Source organism: Eptatretus burgeri, chromosome 13 (assembly GCF_056783735.1).
Source record: "Eptatretus burgeri isolate ZD-2024b chromosome 13, Ebu_testis_v1, whole genome shotgun sequence".
Classification (NCBI taxonomy): Eukaryota; Metazoa; Chordata; class Myxini; order Myxiniformes; family Myxinidae; genus Eptatretus; species Eptatretus burgeri.
Window position 1 is genome coordinate 61,192,039 of NC_140973.1, and position 20,742 is coordinate 61,212,780.

General features: G+C 45.4%; 1 protein-coding gene across 1 annotated transcript in view; it reads right to left on the bottom strand.

Moving 5' to 3' along the window:
* LOC147014606 (neuronal migration protein doublecortin-like) overlaps positions 1-19,178 on the bottom strand; it is a 37,661-nt gene extending 18,483 nt beyond the window's left edge. Inside the window, exons 1-3 of the mRNA XM_085852700.1 lie at positions 19,056-19,178; positions 17,993-18,382; positions 9,100-9,449 (exon numbers count right to left, since the gene is read on the bottom strand). Of these exons, the coding sequence (XP_085708826.1) occupies positions 9,100-9,449; positions 17,993-18,380 (738 nt within the window). The 5' untranslated portion in view covers positions 18,381-18,382; positions 19,056-19,178. The remainder of the gene's footprint in view (positions 1-9,099; positions 9,450-17,992; positions 18,383-19,055) is intronic.
* Between the last annotated feature and the right edge of the window lie 1,564 nt (positions 19,179-20,742).

Sequence of the window (20,742 nt, forward strand, 5' to 3'; positions counted from 1 at the left end):
AAAATCAGTTGATAAATTCAAAAAATTATCGTATCCGGATTCGGTGCTTCTCCCAAATCGAAACACTTCTTCCTTGTCACATACCAAACCTGAACACCAAGTTTCATTCAAATCCGTCCGTAACTTTTTGAGATATCCTGCTCAGAGACAGACAGACAGATGTGGGTGAAACCATAACCTCCGTCTACCTTCGGTGGCAGAGATAACGATTCCTCCCACCCAAAACCACCCACCCCATAACACCACCTTTCTTACTATATCAGGGTATGGCTCATCCATGCTTGCCGTCCAAATTGATATGCGGAGCACCAATGGTTGCCCTTGCAGGCCCATCTCCAGCTGGCCACTTTGCAATGCTAGCCCTTGGCAATACACAATGACTGGCCCACATTGCAGCCTTCAAACTGCCAAGCCAATCCGGAACAGACCAGACAGGCAGAGCCAGGGGCTGCCTAAAAACAGACACATGGAACGCAGTGGCTTAGATTTTTACACCGCTCGCTAAACCACGAACTATCTACTTCCAAAGTAAGAACCTCCTTGGATAAAGAATCTGTCTCTTCCTGTTCAAATTTGGTGCCAAATCCCAACTTTTTGCAAATAAAGTTAGACAAGGCCATGGAGAGAAAATCCTTAGCATTGTATCAATAATGTCTCCTCATTCATCCGGCCCCATTCTATGTCTGAACAAACAGCAAATCCTGAGCTAAAAATTTTTTTTTTTGCAATCGCAGAATCCAAGTCACGATAAAACAATTCTGGTCAAATCGGGTTATGATTCTGGTAAAGTTTTGCTTTCATTAAATTTGTGCATCTTGGTTTCCCAGAGCAGGCACTAAACATTTAAATGGGAGCTTGTTTGATGAAAAATTAATATACAGTCGGGGCTCATGGAGGAGCTAAAACAAAGGATGGATCAGGACATAACGGAACAAAATGAACAGCAGAAGGAGAGGAGGATGGACACAGCAGTGGGGTTGAGGGATAAAATAGAGATTTTAATGATAAGGGGTTCGAGGGATGAGAGGGGAACACAGGAGGTGGACAAGATGGATACAAGAAGCAAACTCTCAAAAAGGAAAGTTGGGAAGAGGTGGGCTTGGGGGGGGGGGGTTACCAAGGGTAGAAAAGATCATGGATGGCCTCAAAAACCTGGAGGGAAGAATGGGATTGAAGAGAATGTGGAAGTTGATTCCACAGGCAGGAAAGAGGAACAAATGAGTGGAGGTAAGCAGTGATCCTGGATTTAGGTAGTTTCACTAAAAGGGAATTGATGGTTGACCGTGCCTACCATGCAAAAACCTGGGAGGGGGGGGGGGGGAGGATTTGCGAAGCACTGAAAGAGCAGAGCGTGCAAGACCAGAAAGGAGGGAGTGGAAGACAAAGAGACCACCAACAAGTTTGTGACGAAACAAACCAAACATATTCAAACAAATAAAAACAAAAAATCAGAATATGTACACATGATGTACGTACGTACACACACACACACACACACACACACACACACACACACACACACACACACACACACACACACACACACACACACACACACACACACACACACACACACACACTTATTTAAAAACTGTGGTTTAGACCGAAAACAAGAAAAAAAAAAAAAGCGTTACATATACGTCTACATACATGCACACATCAGACACACCTCCTCACTGTAATGGTGAGCAGCCACAGATTATGTCTCACATGGTAAAACCGCATAATCCGCAAAGAACAACCATCCGTCTGCCACCCAGACGATTGTTCCCGCTAATGCAAACCATTCAACCAGAAGGCACTTGGTGTAGAACGATGTGCAATGGAGATCGGGGAAGTGGTCGTCACATTTAACACGTTTCGATTTACCCGCCAATCACATCACATGCCTTCTGGTCGAATGGTTGGCATTAGCGGGAACAATCATCTGGGTGGCAGACAGATTATTTTTCTTTGCGGATTATGCGGTTCTACCTTGTGAGACATAATCCGTGGCGATGCTCACCATAACAGTCAGGAGGTGCATCTGAAGTTTAAACGACGAATGTTGTGATCATTGGTTAGATATTTATCAGTATGCCATCCTGATGAGGGCAAATAAGCATAAAATCCAAATAGGTGGCTCCAGTTTATGGTTAACTGATGTTGACCATGTAATCTTTGTCTGTTTGACAGAGTCACCAGGCTGAGGTCTCTGGGTTGGAGACGACGTTTTGGTGTAGGACTACGTCTCGTCACACTCCACATGTTTTGAGATATATACATATCACCATGTTGATGTCTGAACTTGCTCCCCTGATTGCATTCCCACTCTTCCACCCCCACATCCCTTCTCCCAGTGAATTTAAGTTAACCTGCAAGATTGAATTTATATGTTGTTGATGTAGAACAGGCTTGATGGGCCAAATGGCCTCCTCCTGCATCAAAATTCATTTTGTATCCTTGTGTAAGATATGAAATCAAATTCACAGGATAAAGCCACTTGTGACAAAGTAAACCCTCATTCACTCACGCAAATTCCAGGAAAATGAAATATACTTCCACATAATGAAAATCCACAGCAGGTCATTCTTCACTTCGACCCACACCACGACTTCACGCAACCTCCCACACAGCCCCAGCTGTTCTGCAATCCCCCAATTCCTGTCTCCCTGCCCCCCTCTTCCCAATCCCCCTCTACCCTGCCATTCTCCTGGGTCGAGCATGGACCACATCAGTACCTCAAACCAGCTGTTTTCTCATCCAGACCGGCAATCAAAACCTCAGCTTAAGATCGGGGTAAATGATTACCGAGCCAACGCGCGCAGCAGCGTGAAGATTCAAGATCATGTGAGAGATGAATTTAATTTATACCTGTCTATTCAACGAAGCAACGACCAATTAAAATGCCATAATCAGGTTCATAATTAAATCACGCAGATAACACAATATGCTCAATTCAGACTACAGCTCCATTGCACGACTTTTCCGTATCCAAGCAGCGCTTTTCAGCAGCAGCCAGGGAAGTACGGCGGGTGCCATGGTAACAGTCACCATGACACCCACCTCATAGTGAGCAAAGAGAAGGAGAGCAGGGGATAAGGAACATGGAAATGGAGGGGAGAGATATATCATTTAGGTGAGCTCATCTGGCAATAGTGCCGTGGGTTTTGGAAGGGAAGGAGTGGCCTTAAGAACAGTATATTCATTTTGGTGAGCCTTGAGGGATGCAAAATAGTTATCCATCCAGAGAAAGGCTGCTCAATGCGACATGACGATGGGCAGAAGCGGAGTGCATGCAACGCAAGCAGCCCCGAGACACGTGTGGAGAAGATGGATGGCTGTGGAGCAAGGACGTACCACAAAAATGACAAAATCAAGGCCCTGGGTGCAAAGACACGATTAGAATTACAGATGTTTTTCAAGGCCTGGCATCCCCAAGAAATCTGGAAGCACTTGGGTCTTTTCACATCCCAACAATCACTGCAAATGGTAGGCTGTTTTCAAGGCCTAAGAGTCGTTAAGTGGAGAGGCCATTTGGTATTCTGCAATTCTTGTTTTTGAATTGAGATTGGCCTGTATGCGACACCAAAGGTGACAGATTTAGTGGGCCTCAAAGGCGGTGTGGCACTTGTGATAATTCATCATCTGACCTCAAGCAAAAAGAGAAAGACACACAAAAAATATATTGGAACAGCAAGATGACGAAGCCAAAATAATTCACAACTGAAAGAAAAACAAAACAGCTCACAGACAAGGCCAAGCGGTCAGACTTGCATTTTGTGTACCGAGTTTAATGAAAGAGCTTTGCTTTCATGTGGATCATTAAAAACCCACACACCGATGGAATCAAACCACAGAATCCATCATTTACACAAGTACAAAGAACCTGTGAATGTGAAGACGATATGATTTTCACATCGTCTTTTTGTGGGTTGTATTGTCTGCACATCAATGTGACCTCGAAAGTCCTGTGTGCAGATGTACAATGCCCACATGACCATGTGATGGATCAGTTTTGAAGCTGAAACTGCAAAATATTTTGCATTAACAACTCTTGACAAAAGAAACAATTATTTGGCTCAAAGGGCCAGGAGGGCGCAAGATACGGCTCAAAATGCTAGGGGGGGGGCATAAAGTCGAGCTAAAAATGCTAGGAGGAACTAGGTGTGCCTCAAAGTGTCAGGGGGTACAACGTAGGTGTCAAAGTGCCAGGAGGGCACAAGTAGGGGGTCAAAATGTAGGGGTCAAGGTGCCTGGAGGGCAAAATGTGGTTAAAAATGCCAGGAGAGTGCAAGATAGGAGTCAAAGTGTCATGAGAGAACAAAGACTTTTGCCACAACTTCTCCTGCAAAAGATTTATGTTTTGAGCTAAAAAAAAAAAAAAAAAAAAAATAGGATTTAAGATGAGCAGAAATCAAAATTTAGAAACTCTGTCATGTCTTCGATGTAATAAATCACAATAACCAGAAAACTTAAAGATTCATGATTGTATTCACCTGCATCTAACTCAATTCCAGTTAAAACCAGAGCAGGAAAATGCTGAGTCGAACTCATTCCTGTAAGAACATGTGTGAGGGAGATATGATGTCATCCCTTACGCTTGGAAATGGCTTTATCCACAAGTACTCATTAACGCCTGCAATGAGGCCCTTCTGCGGTGGAAAGTTACAATCAAACCATCATTGCAATTTCTCTTTTTCATTCTTGGAATGTGAAGAGCAATGAAGAAGTTAACGAAGCCAAATTCCGATGTAGCAAAGCAATGCTGGAATATATATATATATATATATATATATATATATATATATATATATATATATATATATATATATATATATATATATATATAGATATTAGTAAAATTGGCCAATAATTCAAAATCAGTTCCTTTCATATCCTCAACAAAACATCCCTTTAACCTGCATTCAATAGGTTCACATAAATGGGTTTCACGGTCAATACCCCCGGACAAATCACAAATGTCATAAAGTAATACGAAGTCGAACACAGCCTGACATTCCCATGTGTCCTGAACAAACACTTAAATGCAAGAACAGCAAGATGCGTTTAATGGAGCGGGACTTGAACTCCCTCTCATCACTCCCAGCGATCTACAGAAAATGGCACATCCATAATGCTCCAATGAAACATAACAATTAGAAAAGACCACCAAATTAAATTATTCAAACGTGAGCAATTGGATATCATGTCCTTTCACCGATGGTGTTTGGACCGAGCTCGTTATTTTCTGAGAAACTGAATGCCGGCTCACAACTGGAGAATGCGGAGGGTCACGAGGGGAGGGAGACGTCGAAGCCTGGATTGTGGCCGAAAATTATTCCTCCCCCACCACCCCCACCCCTCCCTTGCACCCGAGCGAGGGGGCTTGCTTCTCGAGAAATCATTGCCCTGTTCATCAGCCTCCCGCTTGACTCATCACCACAATAGATCTGCCAAAAAAAATTACAACCCATTGCACCCAGTAAGCTAAAATTAGAGACTTTCAAAGCCTCAATCATGGCAACTCTGACCAGCATACACGGCACAAGGCTCGCAAGGTCAAAATGCACCAAAAAGAAAAACAACTTGTTTTAAGCCATTGGGATTTGTTCAGACCCTCTCCTACAAGGGGGTTTCACGAATGCAGATCATTCCCAGAAAGAAACCCAACGTCTGAATAACCATAACTCATTCCCTCCAGGAAGCCTCCAAGTGCATTGGAACTGCAAGCTCGACTGCTCAATACAAAGCAGAACCTCTGCATTGTAAATCGACATCGACATATCAAACATATTCCAAAATTCCATGCACGTTTGTGGTTCCCTGGATCCAAATCGCAGCTTTTGTCCTCCTGCGGCAACATATTTCACTTTTATCACAAACGTCCATCCATGAGACACCCCGTGTCAGTCCCGGGGAGCAGAAGACCCGTTCACATCCCATTTCCTTACAAAAAAAAAAAAGCAAAAGCCAAACCTTTGATCGTTTAGCTACAAATAAAAACAAAAAACAACCTTAAAACAATTCATCCTGATGGTTTAAATTATCAAAAATAAAAAAAATGCAAACATCAAATCTGAAAACCACCACAAACTCAAGGCATAAATACAAGGATTGTCCATCGTTTCAATCAAAGGAACCTTATCCTAACACGAATCCCTGATGAAGGCCACGCTGAGGCAGAAACAGACCGAGGCTAAATTTGATTAATGGTCGAACTCGTCGGGGGTGACTTTGCTCGATACCTTTATCACTCCATTCCACCATTTCCAGAGGAGAAGGGTGGCGAGGAATGGGGACAGAGGAGCTCAACATGCACATTGTGAATCATAAAAGGGATGAGAAGTAAACGACATAAAAGGCCAAATCCTTTGGGCAATTAACACCATACTGATAGCACTCTCAGGGGAGTTTTGGGGGGGGGGGGGATTTGCTTGATGGCTCAGCTTTTTGAAAATTAATTGCAATTCATACACCTAAACAGTCTCCGTAGACACACACCGTGCACACCAATAGTTTTATGTCTGCATAGAGGGTAATATGATGTCTGGACCGCAGGAAAAGGATGTTTCCAGGTACCATCCCCACAATTATGCACAACTTCCATTCCTTTAATGACCCCCATTATTCTCCCCTTCCTGTGGGATCAGCCGAGACGCAGTCTTTGCTCAAGTCTTTCATGAACCAGCTGGCCTGGCCCGACGTTCAACTGAAAGTTGGAGGAATTTGTAATTTGTTCAGGGTGCTGGCGATAACGTGCCGACTCTTCACGGAAAACACTGTGAGATCTTTAACGTCCACCAACTCATGCTGTCTGACAGGTCCTCCAGTTTAACGTCCATCCAAGGGACTGTGCAAACATTGATGCCTCGCACTGCATGTGAAACACCAGCATGGTCGTTTATAGTTGGGTCAGGATTCAAACCAAGGTTAGACAGCTCGAGGCTCTCATCCTCAGAAGTATATACAGTATACATTTTTATTATATCTTAATAGCTGCCAAAAGTTTGTACTTTACTGCTTACACATTAGTACTTCAAACCAATAAAATCCAGCTCAATGGTTTCCAATGACCCCGATGAAAGTGGGTGCACGCCCCCATTCTGTGCTTACGGTTAAAGCTATAAATTATTTCATTCTTGCATCAGTGTACTTCCACAATCCACTTACGTCGAATATCGCTATGAAACTGGCCAAAAATATTCTGCTCTTGGAAGACCCCACGGAGATCCAACACATAAACGTTCCCTCGTGTAGTTATATCTGCAGCAATTTTGTTTAGCTAAATTACCCCTCCCCCTCGTAGTGGTGGAAGGGAAAGATGCATTGTGAATGTAGTTGGAACTATTCTATTGCTCTCTTCCTCATTCTCAACTCTTTACAGATTCCAACCCCGTACCACATTCACTCCACAAATAACACCGCGAACCACACAAATCCATTTTGGAACACTTCAATAGCATACATCGAACACGGACCCTCTTCCAGCACAGTGGAGTCGAGCTGCCAGTGCGACCAGCGCGCCACCAGTGCTGCCGGAGTTGTACCAGCAACCCCGCCGATCGCATCCCCAGAATCAATTGTGATGACTGGATCGCATAGCACCAGCCAATGGGTGTGGCTGGCTCACAGAAAGCGGACGTGAGATGCGACAGGAATGTAGTTGATAAGATGCTTGGCAGAGCAGTTCTGAGTGAGTTAAGTTTGTGTAGGGGTTGAGTTCCAAAGTACTCTGAGAGAGTTCAGTTCTGGAGTGTTCCGAGTGTCAGCTCAGCTCTGGAGAGCTCAGTGGAGAAGTTCAGCAAAAGCAGGCCTTGGAGTTCGGAGTTGGTTGGTCGGTTGAGTGGAGAGTTCGAGGTGGGCCACGCCAAGTGCTGAGCGCAGAGAATAAAGCAGAACGGGCGTGGAGATGCAGGCTGCTAGGCGTAGTTACCACCTACCCATGGACAGTATCGCCTATGCGCCTTGTAGAACCAACCACAAACTCTCGAGCATCAAAAGGGTGAATAGTTATTCGCCCCAGAACTGACTTCTCTCCCAACACATCTTGCACACCCATCCTACACCCTTGCACCTTCCAGCGCACACACCTCATTGACTTGACCTGGTTTTATGGTATGTCAACAGAGTCCACAACAGTTCTTTTCACAATTCGCATTACACGCACCTGCATACACCGCACCTCTCACACAGCCACACCCTGTTCATTACCACATGAGCAGTCCGGCTCACGTACGGGTGAGGCCGGAGTTGACACCATACCCCACTTACTTCGCCTCTCTGTTTATCAAGCGTTCTTCTCTCCTTCTCCCAGAATGATTGAGGTGCCTGTGTGGGTGGATTCATGATAAGGGGCTGACATGGTAGGGGTAAGATCTTTCTTTGTGACACTGTTTTGCTTTGTAAATACATGTTTTGCTAAATCCTTGATAAACTGTTTCCAATCATATTTTCCTCCATTGGTTCGAGAGAGTGTGTAAATAGTGGATGAGAGTTCTGCTCCGCACTTTCATCATGGTTAGCATTTGCCAACGTCCCACTGACAGTATTGCTCAACTATTCTGATGGACATTTGTGGGGCGATGAGAGCGTAGGCCTTATCTGGGGGGATTAACTTGCCAGGAAGGTAATGCAGGATTTGGACATGAGGATCCTACAAAAACTAATTCTCAGATGGTGTATGTGGTTGCTTAGCAACCCATCATGCCACCGAGTTATCTGTGGCTCATTAGCTTCAGGGTCATAGGTTGGGAAGCGAGACTCACAAGCCCCTCGCGACCCGGACTGACGGAACCTGTAACAATATAAATCTTACAAAAGGTGGCATCTCTTTATTGCATACACATTTGGAGGTAGAGAAGAGGAGAGGGGAGAGAGAGGAGTTATATTGATAAAAGAAAGGATGATAGATGAGGGAATGAAGGCGAGAGAAGTGCGGAAGGTGCATGGAAGAGAAGGGAATGTAAGTTGTGAGGAGTTAGGTGTGAAATAAGGTAAGGGGATGGTGCGTATGGAGTACACGTGATGGGCCGCTGGTTAATGTGTCCACAACATTTGCATATGTAATAAATAGACAGCCAAAAAAGGCATACAAGAGAAAAAGCCACAGAATCATACCTGTTTACCATCCAGTGTATAAAGCCGCTTCACAGCTCCCGTGTCCAGTTTGATGGCATCGGTGATGTACGTGAGCACTTGCTCAAACGAGTGAGCAGTCTTCTTGTTGAGGAGTACACGTACGGCCTTGCGCGGCTTCACACCACTCCTGATCACCGTCACCAGCTTGGGCCGCACAAAATCCTTGTTCTCGCGCCCATCGACAGCATGTGCGCTGCTCCCGAGGGATGTGGGTGCTCGGGCCTGCCCGGACATAGACGACTTTGGTGTGACAGACCAGTTGGGGTTGGTGTTCTTGGCGTAGTCCATGTAGCGGAACGGTTCATTGGAGGTGCAAACATAGCTCTCACCTGTGGCAGGAAGGAGGACATCATTCAGCAATAAGGATATAATTTGAACAACAAAAGATTCAGCACAAAATGGAGAACAACATGCGTTGAGGTTCAATACTGGGGTATTCCTTTTGAAATGACACATTTGAGCTTCAAATATCTGCTTTCATTGCAGTCAAAATCTAACGAAATGTGTTCCAACATCACCATGCCACCACCTCCTCCAAATATTCCCCCCCCCCAATTTTTCATGCAATGGTTTACCTTGTGGGGTTGGGAGGATAGCTCAGTTGACCAATATTGTTAAGGTGCTGTCCTTTCACGAGGCCATCAAGCCAGTTATATCTACCAGACTGTGTTCACAAGATATCCCACAGAAATCAAAGCCATGTCGAGATAGACCCTGTTAATAGATCAGATCTTGCATACACATCTGGTCAATAAATATATATATATATACATATATATATATATATATATATATATATATATATATATATATATATATATATATATATATATATACACATATATATATATATATATATACATACACGAGTGGGGTGTGCTTACACATTGCAAGCAATAACAAATCGTGCTTCGTACATAATAAACAGAAGCGATATGATAATACGAGGTCCGTCTAAAAAGTAACGGGACCGAGCCTGCTGTGTGCTCCACTTACACAACTTGAATGAACGGGTTGCGTCACAGTCTTTCACAACATTCCAGCAATATATATTATTGGTGATGGTTGACTGCGCTCATTGTGTGATGTTTTTACAGATCGTGCTTTACACGTTGTCCAGTCTGAGTCGTCGCACTATGAGTCGTGAGCAGAGAGCCAATCTGAAGTTTCTTGCCAAGCTTGGCAAAACACCTTCCGAATCCTTCGCGATGATGCAGTAAGTCTACGGGGAAGAAGCGGTCACGTACACGTGCATTTGACTGGCACAAGACGTTCAAAGAGGGATGGGAGGAGGTTGAAGATGATCCACGGTCTGGGAGACCTTCGACGAGCAGAACGGCGGACAACGAACATGTGAAGCAGATGGTGCACACAGATCAGACACACACTGCGGATGATTGCTGAGGAACCTTCCATCAACTAGGACACTGTCTGGAGCATCTTCACTGAAAATCTCGAAATGCATAAGGTGTGCGCAAAGATGGTCCCCAAGCTGTTGTCTGAGGACCAGAAACAGCAAAGAGTCACTGTCTGTCAAGACATTATCGAGCACCTCGAGGACGATCCAGACCTGCTCAGGTCAGGTCAGGTATGGGAGCATGCACCAGAACATCGCGTCGCTGCGTCGACTTTCCACCGGTACTCCAGGGGCCTCCATCTGGCCATCCCCCAGGCAGATGCCAGGCCCATCCCCATCTCCTTGAGATGCCGATCAACCTGCTGCAACCACGAGGCACATGGTTGGCCCATTGGCCTCCTCCACTCACGAGACTCCCTCACTGAGAGAATCTGGTGAGCAGGATCAGCATCAGGAAAATGAGCCACATGTCCATACAGCCGCAGCTGACGCTCACGGACTATGCAGGTAATAAATCTCATCCGAGTCTCTCTCAGCAACCGCTAGTTGGACACAAAGTCCGACCAGTGATCGCCAAGGATTCTCCGAAGAGACCTGGTACTAGAGGAATTAAGTCTCCATCTCAGATCCCTGGTCAGAGTCCAAGTCTCACATCCATAGAGCAAGGTTCTTCCTGTTCACCATTTTTCGGCGGAATTTGTCCATAACTTTGGATAGATTTGGTTCCATCTATCCTTACACGTCTCCCAGTCCCTACCACTGAAAAGCATCCCCATAGCACAATGCTGCCACCACCAAGCTTCACGGTTGGGATTGTGTTAGGTCGATGATGAGCTGTGCTCAGTTTCCACCAGACAGGTCAGGTCAGGTCAGGTAAGGGAACATGTGCCAGAACAGCACGTCGCTGCGTCCACTTTCCGCCGGTACTCCAGGGGCCTCCGTCTGGCCATCCCCCAGTCAGATGCCAGGCCCATCCCCATCTCCTTGAGATGATGATCAACCTGTTGCAACCATGAGGCATGTGGTCGACCCACTGGACTCCTCCACTCATGAGACTCCCTCGCTGAGAGAATCTGGTGAGCAGGATCAGAGTCAGGAAAACGAGCCACATGTCCATACAGCCGCAACTGACGCTCACGGACTATGCAGGTAACAAATCTCATCCGAGTCTCTCTCAGCAACCGCTCGTTGGACACAAAATCCGATCAGCGATAGCCAAGGATTCTCCGAAGAGACCTGGTACCAAAGGAATTAAGTCTCCATCTCAGATCCTTGGTCAGAGTCCAAGTCTCGCATCCATAGAGCAAGACTGGAAGTACCAAGGACCTGAAGACTCGGACTTTCGTCATCCCGCACAGGTACCGGCAGCGCCACACCCCATGATGCAGTGAATCCATGACTCCCCAGGCCCGTCCCAGACGTCTATTGACCTCTGACTCGCAGCCAGCAGAGACATGAATATCACTGCCAAGGTAAGTGAATCTCTCCACGACCTCAACATCCTCACCACAAACAAACCCATACCAGACACTGCGCTTTGCATTCAGGCCGAAGAGTTCAATTTTCATCTCAGACAGCAGAATTTTTTTCCTCATACTCTGAGTCTTTCACGTGCCTTTTTGTGTACTCAAGGTGTGCTGTCGTATGCCTTTTTATCAGAAGTGGCTTCTGTCTGGCCACTCTCCCATAAAGCCGAGATTTGTGAAGTGCTGCAGAGATTGTTGTCGTTCTGGTAGGTTCTCCCATCTCAGCCAAGGAACTCTGTAGTTCTGTCAGAGTGGTCATTGGGTTCTTCGCCACATTCCTGACCAAGGCCCTTCTTGTCCAGTTGCTCGGTTTGGTCGGACGGCCAGCTCTAGGAAGAGTCTGGATAGTTCCATATTCTTTCCATTTCCTAATGCTGGAGCTCACTGTACTCTTGGGAACTTTTAACACTAGAAATTGTTTTATACCCTTCCCCTTTACGGACAGTTCCTTGGACTTCATGGTAGAGTTTCTGCTCTAAAATGCAATGTCAACTGTGGGACCTTATTTTGAAAGGTGTTTCTTTCTAAGGCCGAGGTCACATTTGCCACGGCGGCCGTGGGGTCTCCAAAATCTACAGCCACTAGCAATTATACGGCAGCCGCAGTATTTCCACGGTCACACAATGTAGCAGTCACATATGTTTTTATTTTTCAGGGAGCCGCACGGCGTATTTATAAATTGTGGAGACCAAAAACGTGGGGGTGCCGTACGGTCTTTGATTTGATGTCACACGGTGACCTTAGGGCGTCCCCGCGGCGGCCATAGAATTTTCAAGGCAGACGCAAGGTGCCCGCAAGGCGACCGCAGGGGGGCCCTAAGGCGAACGTGCGGCCAGACGGACGGTAACGAATGGGTTAATTTTTTTTTTAACCAGTTATTTTGTTTCGGCTTGTCGAATTGCTACGGCGAACGTAGAAATGAAAAAAGTTATAACTCCGCGTTATAATTACATGGCGACCTTACGGCCTGCAAAATATAGCCATACGGCGTAGGGCCACCCTGAGGCCACCTCAGAAACTCTGCGGCCGCTGCACGTTTCTGTTAATTCAGAGGGCGTACGGCCGCCGTATTGCAAATGTGACTTAGGCCTTAGGTCTTAGAAATTGTGGAGACTGAAAACGTGGGGTTGCCGTACGGTCTTTGATTTGATGATGCAAGGCGACCGCAGGGGGCCCTAAGGCGAACGTGCAGCCAGACGGACGGTAACGAATGGATTAATTTTTTTTTTTTTGGCTTGTCGAATTGCTACGGCGAACATAGAAATGAAAAAAGTTATAACTCCGCGTTATAATTCCACAGCGACCTTACGACCTGTAAAATATAGCCAAACAGCATAGGGCCACCCTGAGGCCACCGCAGAAACCCTGCGGCCGCCGCACGTTTCTGTCAATTCAGAGGGCGTACGGCCGCCCTATCCTCGCCGTAGAGCAAATGTGACTTAGGCCTAAATAATGTCCAATCAATTGAATTGGCTACAGGTGGACTCCAATCAAGTCGTGGAGACATCTCAAGGATGATTAAAGGAAATTGGATGCACCTAAACTCAATTTGGAGTGTTGTAGCAAAGGGGTTTGAATACTTATTGAAGCAAGACATTTCAACTTCTCATGTTTAATTAATTTGTAAAAAAAATTTGAAAACATGTTTTTGCGTCGTCATTATGGGGCATTTTGTGTAGATTGGTGACAAAAAATTTGAATTTCATGAGTTTTAAATTCAGGCTGTAACACAATAAATTGTGACAAAAGTCGAGGGGTATGAATACTTTCTGGAAGGCACTGTATGTATGTATGTATGTATGTATGTATGTATGTATGTATGTATGTATAGATATCCCATGGGGTGAAGAATGAGTCTGCACATATCTACAGGTCAACCTCCAACCAGTGTGTGCGCGTCTTAAAACACGAACAACCAACTTTCCATTTACAATGGAGTTCAATACAATGGAGTTGTGGATACATTGGAGCCAATACAATGGATACAATGGAGCCTCAAGCCAATACAATTGAGTTCAAAACAAAGACTTTCCATTGTGCATCCAATCGCAAGATGTACCACAGTGCATACACCAATGACCAAATACAAGGGCAAGGTGGAAAAATGTACTTTATGGAATGCATTACACATTGAGTCCATGTGGATAATGGTGCAAAGTCGATCAATAAGGGTGCAGGAGATATATTACCAATAGGAAACCCAGTGAACTGCATGCTTTCACTTCACCACCTAAAACCACCGACTCATCATCTTCCATGTCACTGTATAGCGGTAAAAGGCTCGATTGTGTCAAACGCCATGACTTATGTGCAATGGATAACAAAGGCCTCCTCACCAAATTGGAAATTGATATTACAGTAAAACTGTTGCTGTGAACCAAGAACTGCATTCATCTTAACTGCCAAGGTGGACAAATTATACAAATGTTAGTTGTTTTTTTTTCTTCTTCAAAAAAAACGTGGTTAACCTGTCCGTCACAAACAGGAGATGGCACATGCATTTCCTTAGGAGGCCGATGAAGCTTCTGACTTGACAGTAGTTTAAAAAGTACAAAACACACTCAATGGAAATGTGAATAGAGCAAAAAAAAAAAACGATCAATATCACGGATCACTTTTTCACATTTCAAAACTAAATGACCATATTTTGACCGTCACCGTGAGGGTACGATGCATACAAAACTAGAACGGCACTTGGTAGAGCACATACCTCTGCCAGGTGAACAGTTTATGGTTTGTATCCACCGATAGGCAGAATTTGCATCCGGACCTGAACTAAAATCTCATCGGCTGGTTCTTGTCACCTACCCAACTAACCCAACGAGTTTTATAACACATCCACAACTTTTTGAAATATCGTGCTCAATATTGATTTTGGCCCTATCTCTCAATTATGAGGAATCACCTAAAAATAAAAAAAATGAGAAAAATTATATTTTGCAGATCCAAAAATTGAATCAATTTGTCCTTGTCACATACCCAACCAGTTCACCAAGTTTCGGCGGAATTTGTCCATAACTCAAAGGTCTAGGCTCCATCCATAATTTTTGAGTGTTCCTGCTCACAGACAGACAGACAGAGGATGAAAACATAACCTCCATTCAGCTTCGGTGGCAGAGTTAATGATAGTTTATAATATTCTCCCTACCTATCCCCTGCATACAAGTGGCAATCTCAAATCCAGTTGAATGAAAAGGAGTGATTGTTTTGATTAGATGGCTTTTAGCGGTAAGGAGCTATCGGTTTAAATTCCTATCTCTTCACCCGTTCTCTCCTCCCTCCCCTCGATTTTCTAAACCTACTTCCTCAATTTAGCCACATGCTCTGCATATGCATAATTACATGTCCCCGGTGGCAATTGACAAAATGTAATCTGAAACCAAAAGACCTCCTATAGATAGGATATGTAAGCATTAATTGGCTGAATGTTGATCTGGAATCCATCGTTTAATGTTTTAAAGCCTCAAGAGGGAAGAGTCAATTTTCCCAAAATATTTAATTGTACAATTCATCAATGCAAATGAATTAGCAGATATTTATAAAATTTAAACAAAAAATAATCACAATAAACCTGGAAAAAAAATTAACTCCTGGTAATAATGTGGTTAAATTATGCAAGAGAAGACACTACCAAAGCAGTTTGAGAAAGCCATCTTATTGCACTGGTCATCACCCCCAGCCCCCATCTGACCCCACCACACCCCAACGGCCCAACTCATCACCCCGAACAAGCAAACAACTGACAGAGAAAGAACAACTGGAAATATGTGTGACTTGTTGTGACTATGTGGTCCTCATATGTCTCCTTCAAGTGTCACCTTGCTAATTGGCTGGGTGTTAGTACCTCTCTCACCAGCCATGGTACTTCTGCAAAAGACTTCTGTGACTTCATGGGACTGAATCCATCCATGAATTTTCCAACCCAGATTTCTCCCGATGGAAAATCTTCCCTTCTGGATTTGGTGATGTCCAATTTCCCCGCAAACCCTCCCATCTACTTTCTCAGCAACCGTCTCAAAGAGGTTCAATCATTCAAACTCTTGGGTCTCACTCCAAGCCATGAACTCTCTTGGGCAAGTCACATTTCAAAATTGGCCTCCAAAGCCAGACGCTGATTGGGCATCCTCCACCGTAAAAAGTCCTTCTGTGACATACCTGAGCTCCTATCCACCCACAAACCTTTCATCTGCAGCTTGGTGGAGTACTGATCTCCCCTCTAAGGCTGGCTCCCCTACCTCACATCTTGCTCAGATTGACGCCGTGGAAACAAAGGTCTTCAAGATCATTGGAATCTCTCGTAATCAAGCTGAGTCAATGGGCCGATCACTTCACCATCGCCAAAACTTCTGGTAATAATGTGGTGGAGGTCTCTCTGTTTTCTTCTGCCCCATTTCTGGTCTTGCACCCTCTGCATTTCTGGTCTTGCGCCCTCTGCTCACTCCGTGCTCTGTCCCCCACAAGTATCTGCAGGATGCACCTAGTCTACCAGCAACCCCCTCCTTGTGAAACTGTCTAAATTTAGAACCACTGCTCACCTCCACTCATTTAATCCTCTCTTTACCCACCCGTGGAACCAACTTCCACACTCTCTTTGATCTCATTCTTCCCTCCCGGTCTTCAAGAGAGCCGTTCACCACCATCCAAAGCCATGATCTTCCTTGCATCCATAAAACCACTCCCACCCTCCCAAAATTTTGCTTATGTATTCATCTTGTCCATCCCTTGCACTCCCTCATTGTTACCTGCATCCTTTTTTGTACGTCTTCGTCTACCTTCTCCCTACGCCCTGCTATTGGCGTTTCCCCTTTCTCCTGCTGTTCCCTTTGTTATGCTGTGTCCTGGTCTGTTCTGTATCCAAGCTCTTCTGAGTCTAGACAATGCATAAAATAAAAATTACACAGAATATTCGATAAATTATTGGAACTAGATGCTCTCAATTGTCAAGGAAAAGCCAAAGTTGCCTCATTTTTAACATTTACCTTATAAGGAAGTGTTATATGACCCACACATGTTGGACTATGGGGAGCATCTTGTTCGGAGAACCTTTTGAATGGTCCTCGTAACTTGGATAATGAAACCATTATTTTACAAAACCTAAAAATATGAGGTTTATAAAGCAGGAGTACAGTAATGGGACATTAAAGAAAGACGGGACCAATGTCACATCAACCATGTCGAGCAAATTGAAAGAGAAAGGGGAGAGAAACTTGGACGTGGTGGCGGACCTGACGTGCTGCATGTTTTGGAAGCACCAAATGTGACCAATGGCCATGCTCGACCCACGGCCTCAATAAAAAGCTGTTGGAAATTCCAAAACACCTCGTCCAGCTGTAAATGGACTCTGTGCAGGAAGGAATGGTTTTTCCACCATCGATGACATGAGATTGCCGTGAAGTCATTTCAAAGGCCAACAATTTGGTTGCGAGGAGCCATTCCTTCCTGCTCGTTGCCCAATTCGAGCCCGCCCCGCAATCAATCACCACGAGGCCACGACACCACCTTTTCCTTCAAAGATCACCGAGTAACTAGGTCTACATGCATCACGACTCCAGGTAAGACCATTATTTATTTAAGTCGTTTTGTAAAGAAAAAAAAAAAGGTCTTTGGTTCGGTATGGCCTTGGAAGTGGTCGCTGCTCTGTAAACAATTTGGAAAGCAAGATCTGAGCAACGTGAAACTGCCCAACTGGATTGTTTTATTTTCCATCTTGCAAACAAAATTCCACCCTTGTACAAACATACTTCTGCAGAATTAAACGGACAAAATTGAAACAATGAAAGCAAATGGTGAGAAAGGGAGAGGGAGAGTTTATAGAGATTTTTGAGTCCATATACACACATGGCTTGATTTAAGGATGCAAAGGGAAATCGTGAGAATATATAAAAGGAGGAAGAAGATCGGATCCAAAATCATCGATCTGCACAATGCAAGGATGGTCGACGTCGTGGGAGATGCAAGGAAAATGTGGATTCGTGTTGTTCAAACAAACCTTCAACCAGCTCATCAAGGCTGCAGATCCTGGAGACACCATCGAGGGTGTAGATCCCCCGGACCCCCTGGGGGAGGTTCACGTTATCGGAGAGGGTACGCGTCAGGTCTGCCAGGAGCGCCTCGAACGAGCGAAAGCGATCTGGAGAGATGGCGTACACGATGCCCTTGAAGTACCGGTCTCCATTACGGTAAAAGCGGACCTTCTTGGCCCGTTTGTCGGAGCTCAGGCTCTGCAAGGTGCGAGTTCTGTAGAAGCTGCAGTGGGCGCTGTGCGTGGGGCTTGGAAGTCCATTCATGCGAGAACCCTTGCCTTGTCTCTGGCTCCGGTCTCTCTCGTCGAAATGCTGGTGTTGATCCAGATCGAGCGCGTCACCGTTAAATGCCATCTCTAGGGGAGGGATGAGGAGGGAGAGATGGGTTTGGTGGGGGGGGGGGAGGAGGAGACACCACAATGGAATCAGAGATGGACAAAGGGACACAACGAGACGAGTTCTTTGCACATCCCATGCATTTAATGGAGGTATGATCAAATGATTGGCACCGGTAGCAGAACATCATAATGAAGGTCTTGTGTGCAATTCCGAAACGTGACGTGCAAAGGAAAATTGATATCAAGGAGCTGCACAGAGCAACGTACACGCTTCCGAGGGAAAACATCTCGAGATGCTCTCCAAGGATGTGTGGGCTGCTTTGTCTCGACGTGCCCCCCCCGCCCCCCTCGATCCTAAGAGCCTCTCAACGCGCGCTCTGCACAGCTTCGGTCAAGACGAGCTCTCGATATGATCCGTTACATCTTTCCCAATTCATAATAAAGTCCAAAAACTGCTCAAGAACCGACGTCAAACCGCGAAGATGAACAATGGAAGCTTCATCATCAAGAGTTCACCTGAAATTTCTGGAATTTAATTCATAATAAATTTTTATTTTATTTTATTAAATAAGAACAATCAACAATGATTCAAATTATTTATTTCCTTTCTTCAAAAGACTACTATTTTTTCCTAAACGCACTGAAAGAAAACAGCGGAATCGTCCCCCCCCCCCCCTCGACAGGACCTCACCAGAACCTTCTCAGCCTCAACGAACGCGCTGCGATGCTGGGAATACCAAGCAGTTCGGGCGTGAGCGCTATATGAACGCGCAGGGGCGGAGCCAAGCTTCGCATAATTTATGGAAACTCCGCCCACCTCGCGCTCCGATTGGCTGCATCCTGCGCGATGCTTGTTCCACACAATGGGATTACATCATCCGTTTGTTAATGTCTGTTCGGCAGCTCCCGTCAAGTCGCGCATTGCGTGCGCGAAGCTGTTCGGGGATGAAACTATTTACACGAGATTTACCTCTTGGGATTTTTTTTTTTAAATCACACGAAAGTAAATGTTATCGATTTAAATATCTTTTAAATTGCGTTGGATTTTTGTCCGACGTGTCCAACATTCGACAGACAAAGGTAGATTATAATAAATAAATGGCCGTTTGGTGCCGGCGGTGCGTGCGCCCCCTAGCGAACACCTGGAAACCCCCACGGAAACCGCGTGACCCCCGCGGTCCTCCTCCACATTCCACTCCCACCCTGTGCCCACTGACCAGCACGTGAGTACCGTGCCGTGGTGTGTCGATCGGCACGGTGCACGACACGCCCGAACCAACCAGCGCGGCACCTGGACCTGGACCTGGACGTGGACCTGGACCTGGACGTGGATCTGGACCTGGACCTGGACGTGCAAATCCCGAATAACGGTCTGATTGGTCCATCCATGGCACCAGGTCAACGATACGAGATAAGAACAATTAAACTGTAGATGTTTTAATATTCGAACTGGGAAAGAAGGACCGAATATAATGTATTAAAACAAGAGCAGAGTGTGGATCACCCACTCGTTACATTGTGCTCTTTGGTTTGTCACCGCAACATCCCACCTGTACATCTTTACTCGAGTTGGTTCATGAATGGGTAAAGGGTGCAGTGGGGGGCCTTTCCGCAAAACCTCAAGTGGGGGGCCTTTCCATCGCAGGACCAGGACCAGACTACAGATCTTCAGGTGTACACACACAGACACAAACACACACACTCAAACACACACACTCAAACACACACACTCAAACACACACACTCAAACACACACACACACACACACACACACACACACACACACACACACACACACACACACACACACACACACACACACACACACAAACACACACGTAAATATGTGATGGTAAATTCGTCCTTTGGACATCGTGATTGTAACTACGTGCCTTGTTTTGGTAAACTGTGCTTTCAAATCTGCCGAGTTATCCTTTTCCTTAATTGGTCTGAGATAGTGTGGACGTATTAAATAAACAGGATTTTGTACCCCAGTGATTCGGTCCAGTTGCACAGCCAACATTCAATCGTAGTCGAATAATAATTAGACGGGTGGACGTTCAGAGAGCGGTTCCCCAGTTAGGATAATTAAATCATAGAATACGGTGATGTGACACTGGGCACGGAACTCTGTTAGATTCAATTACTTCAACAGGCGTCGCGGTTGCCCAGCAACCTGTCGGGCCACGGAGTTATCCATGGTTGCGGCTTTCGGGAAGGAGGTCGAGTGGTCGGTCCAAGAGAGACAACCCTCATGCACCCCGGCGTGCTCACTCCAAAATGCGCAACAATATTATGACGAGCTGAAACCCCGTCACAGACGGATTCCGTTCATTCAACGACCCTCACCAGCTCACACACACTCGAGGGACATGGAC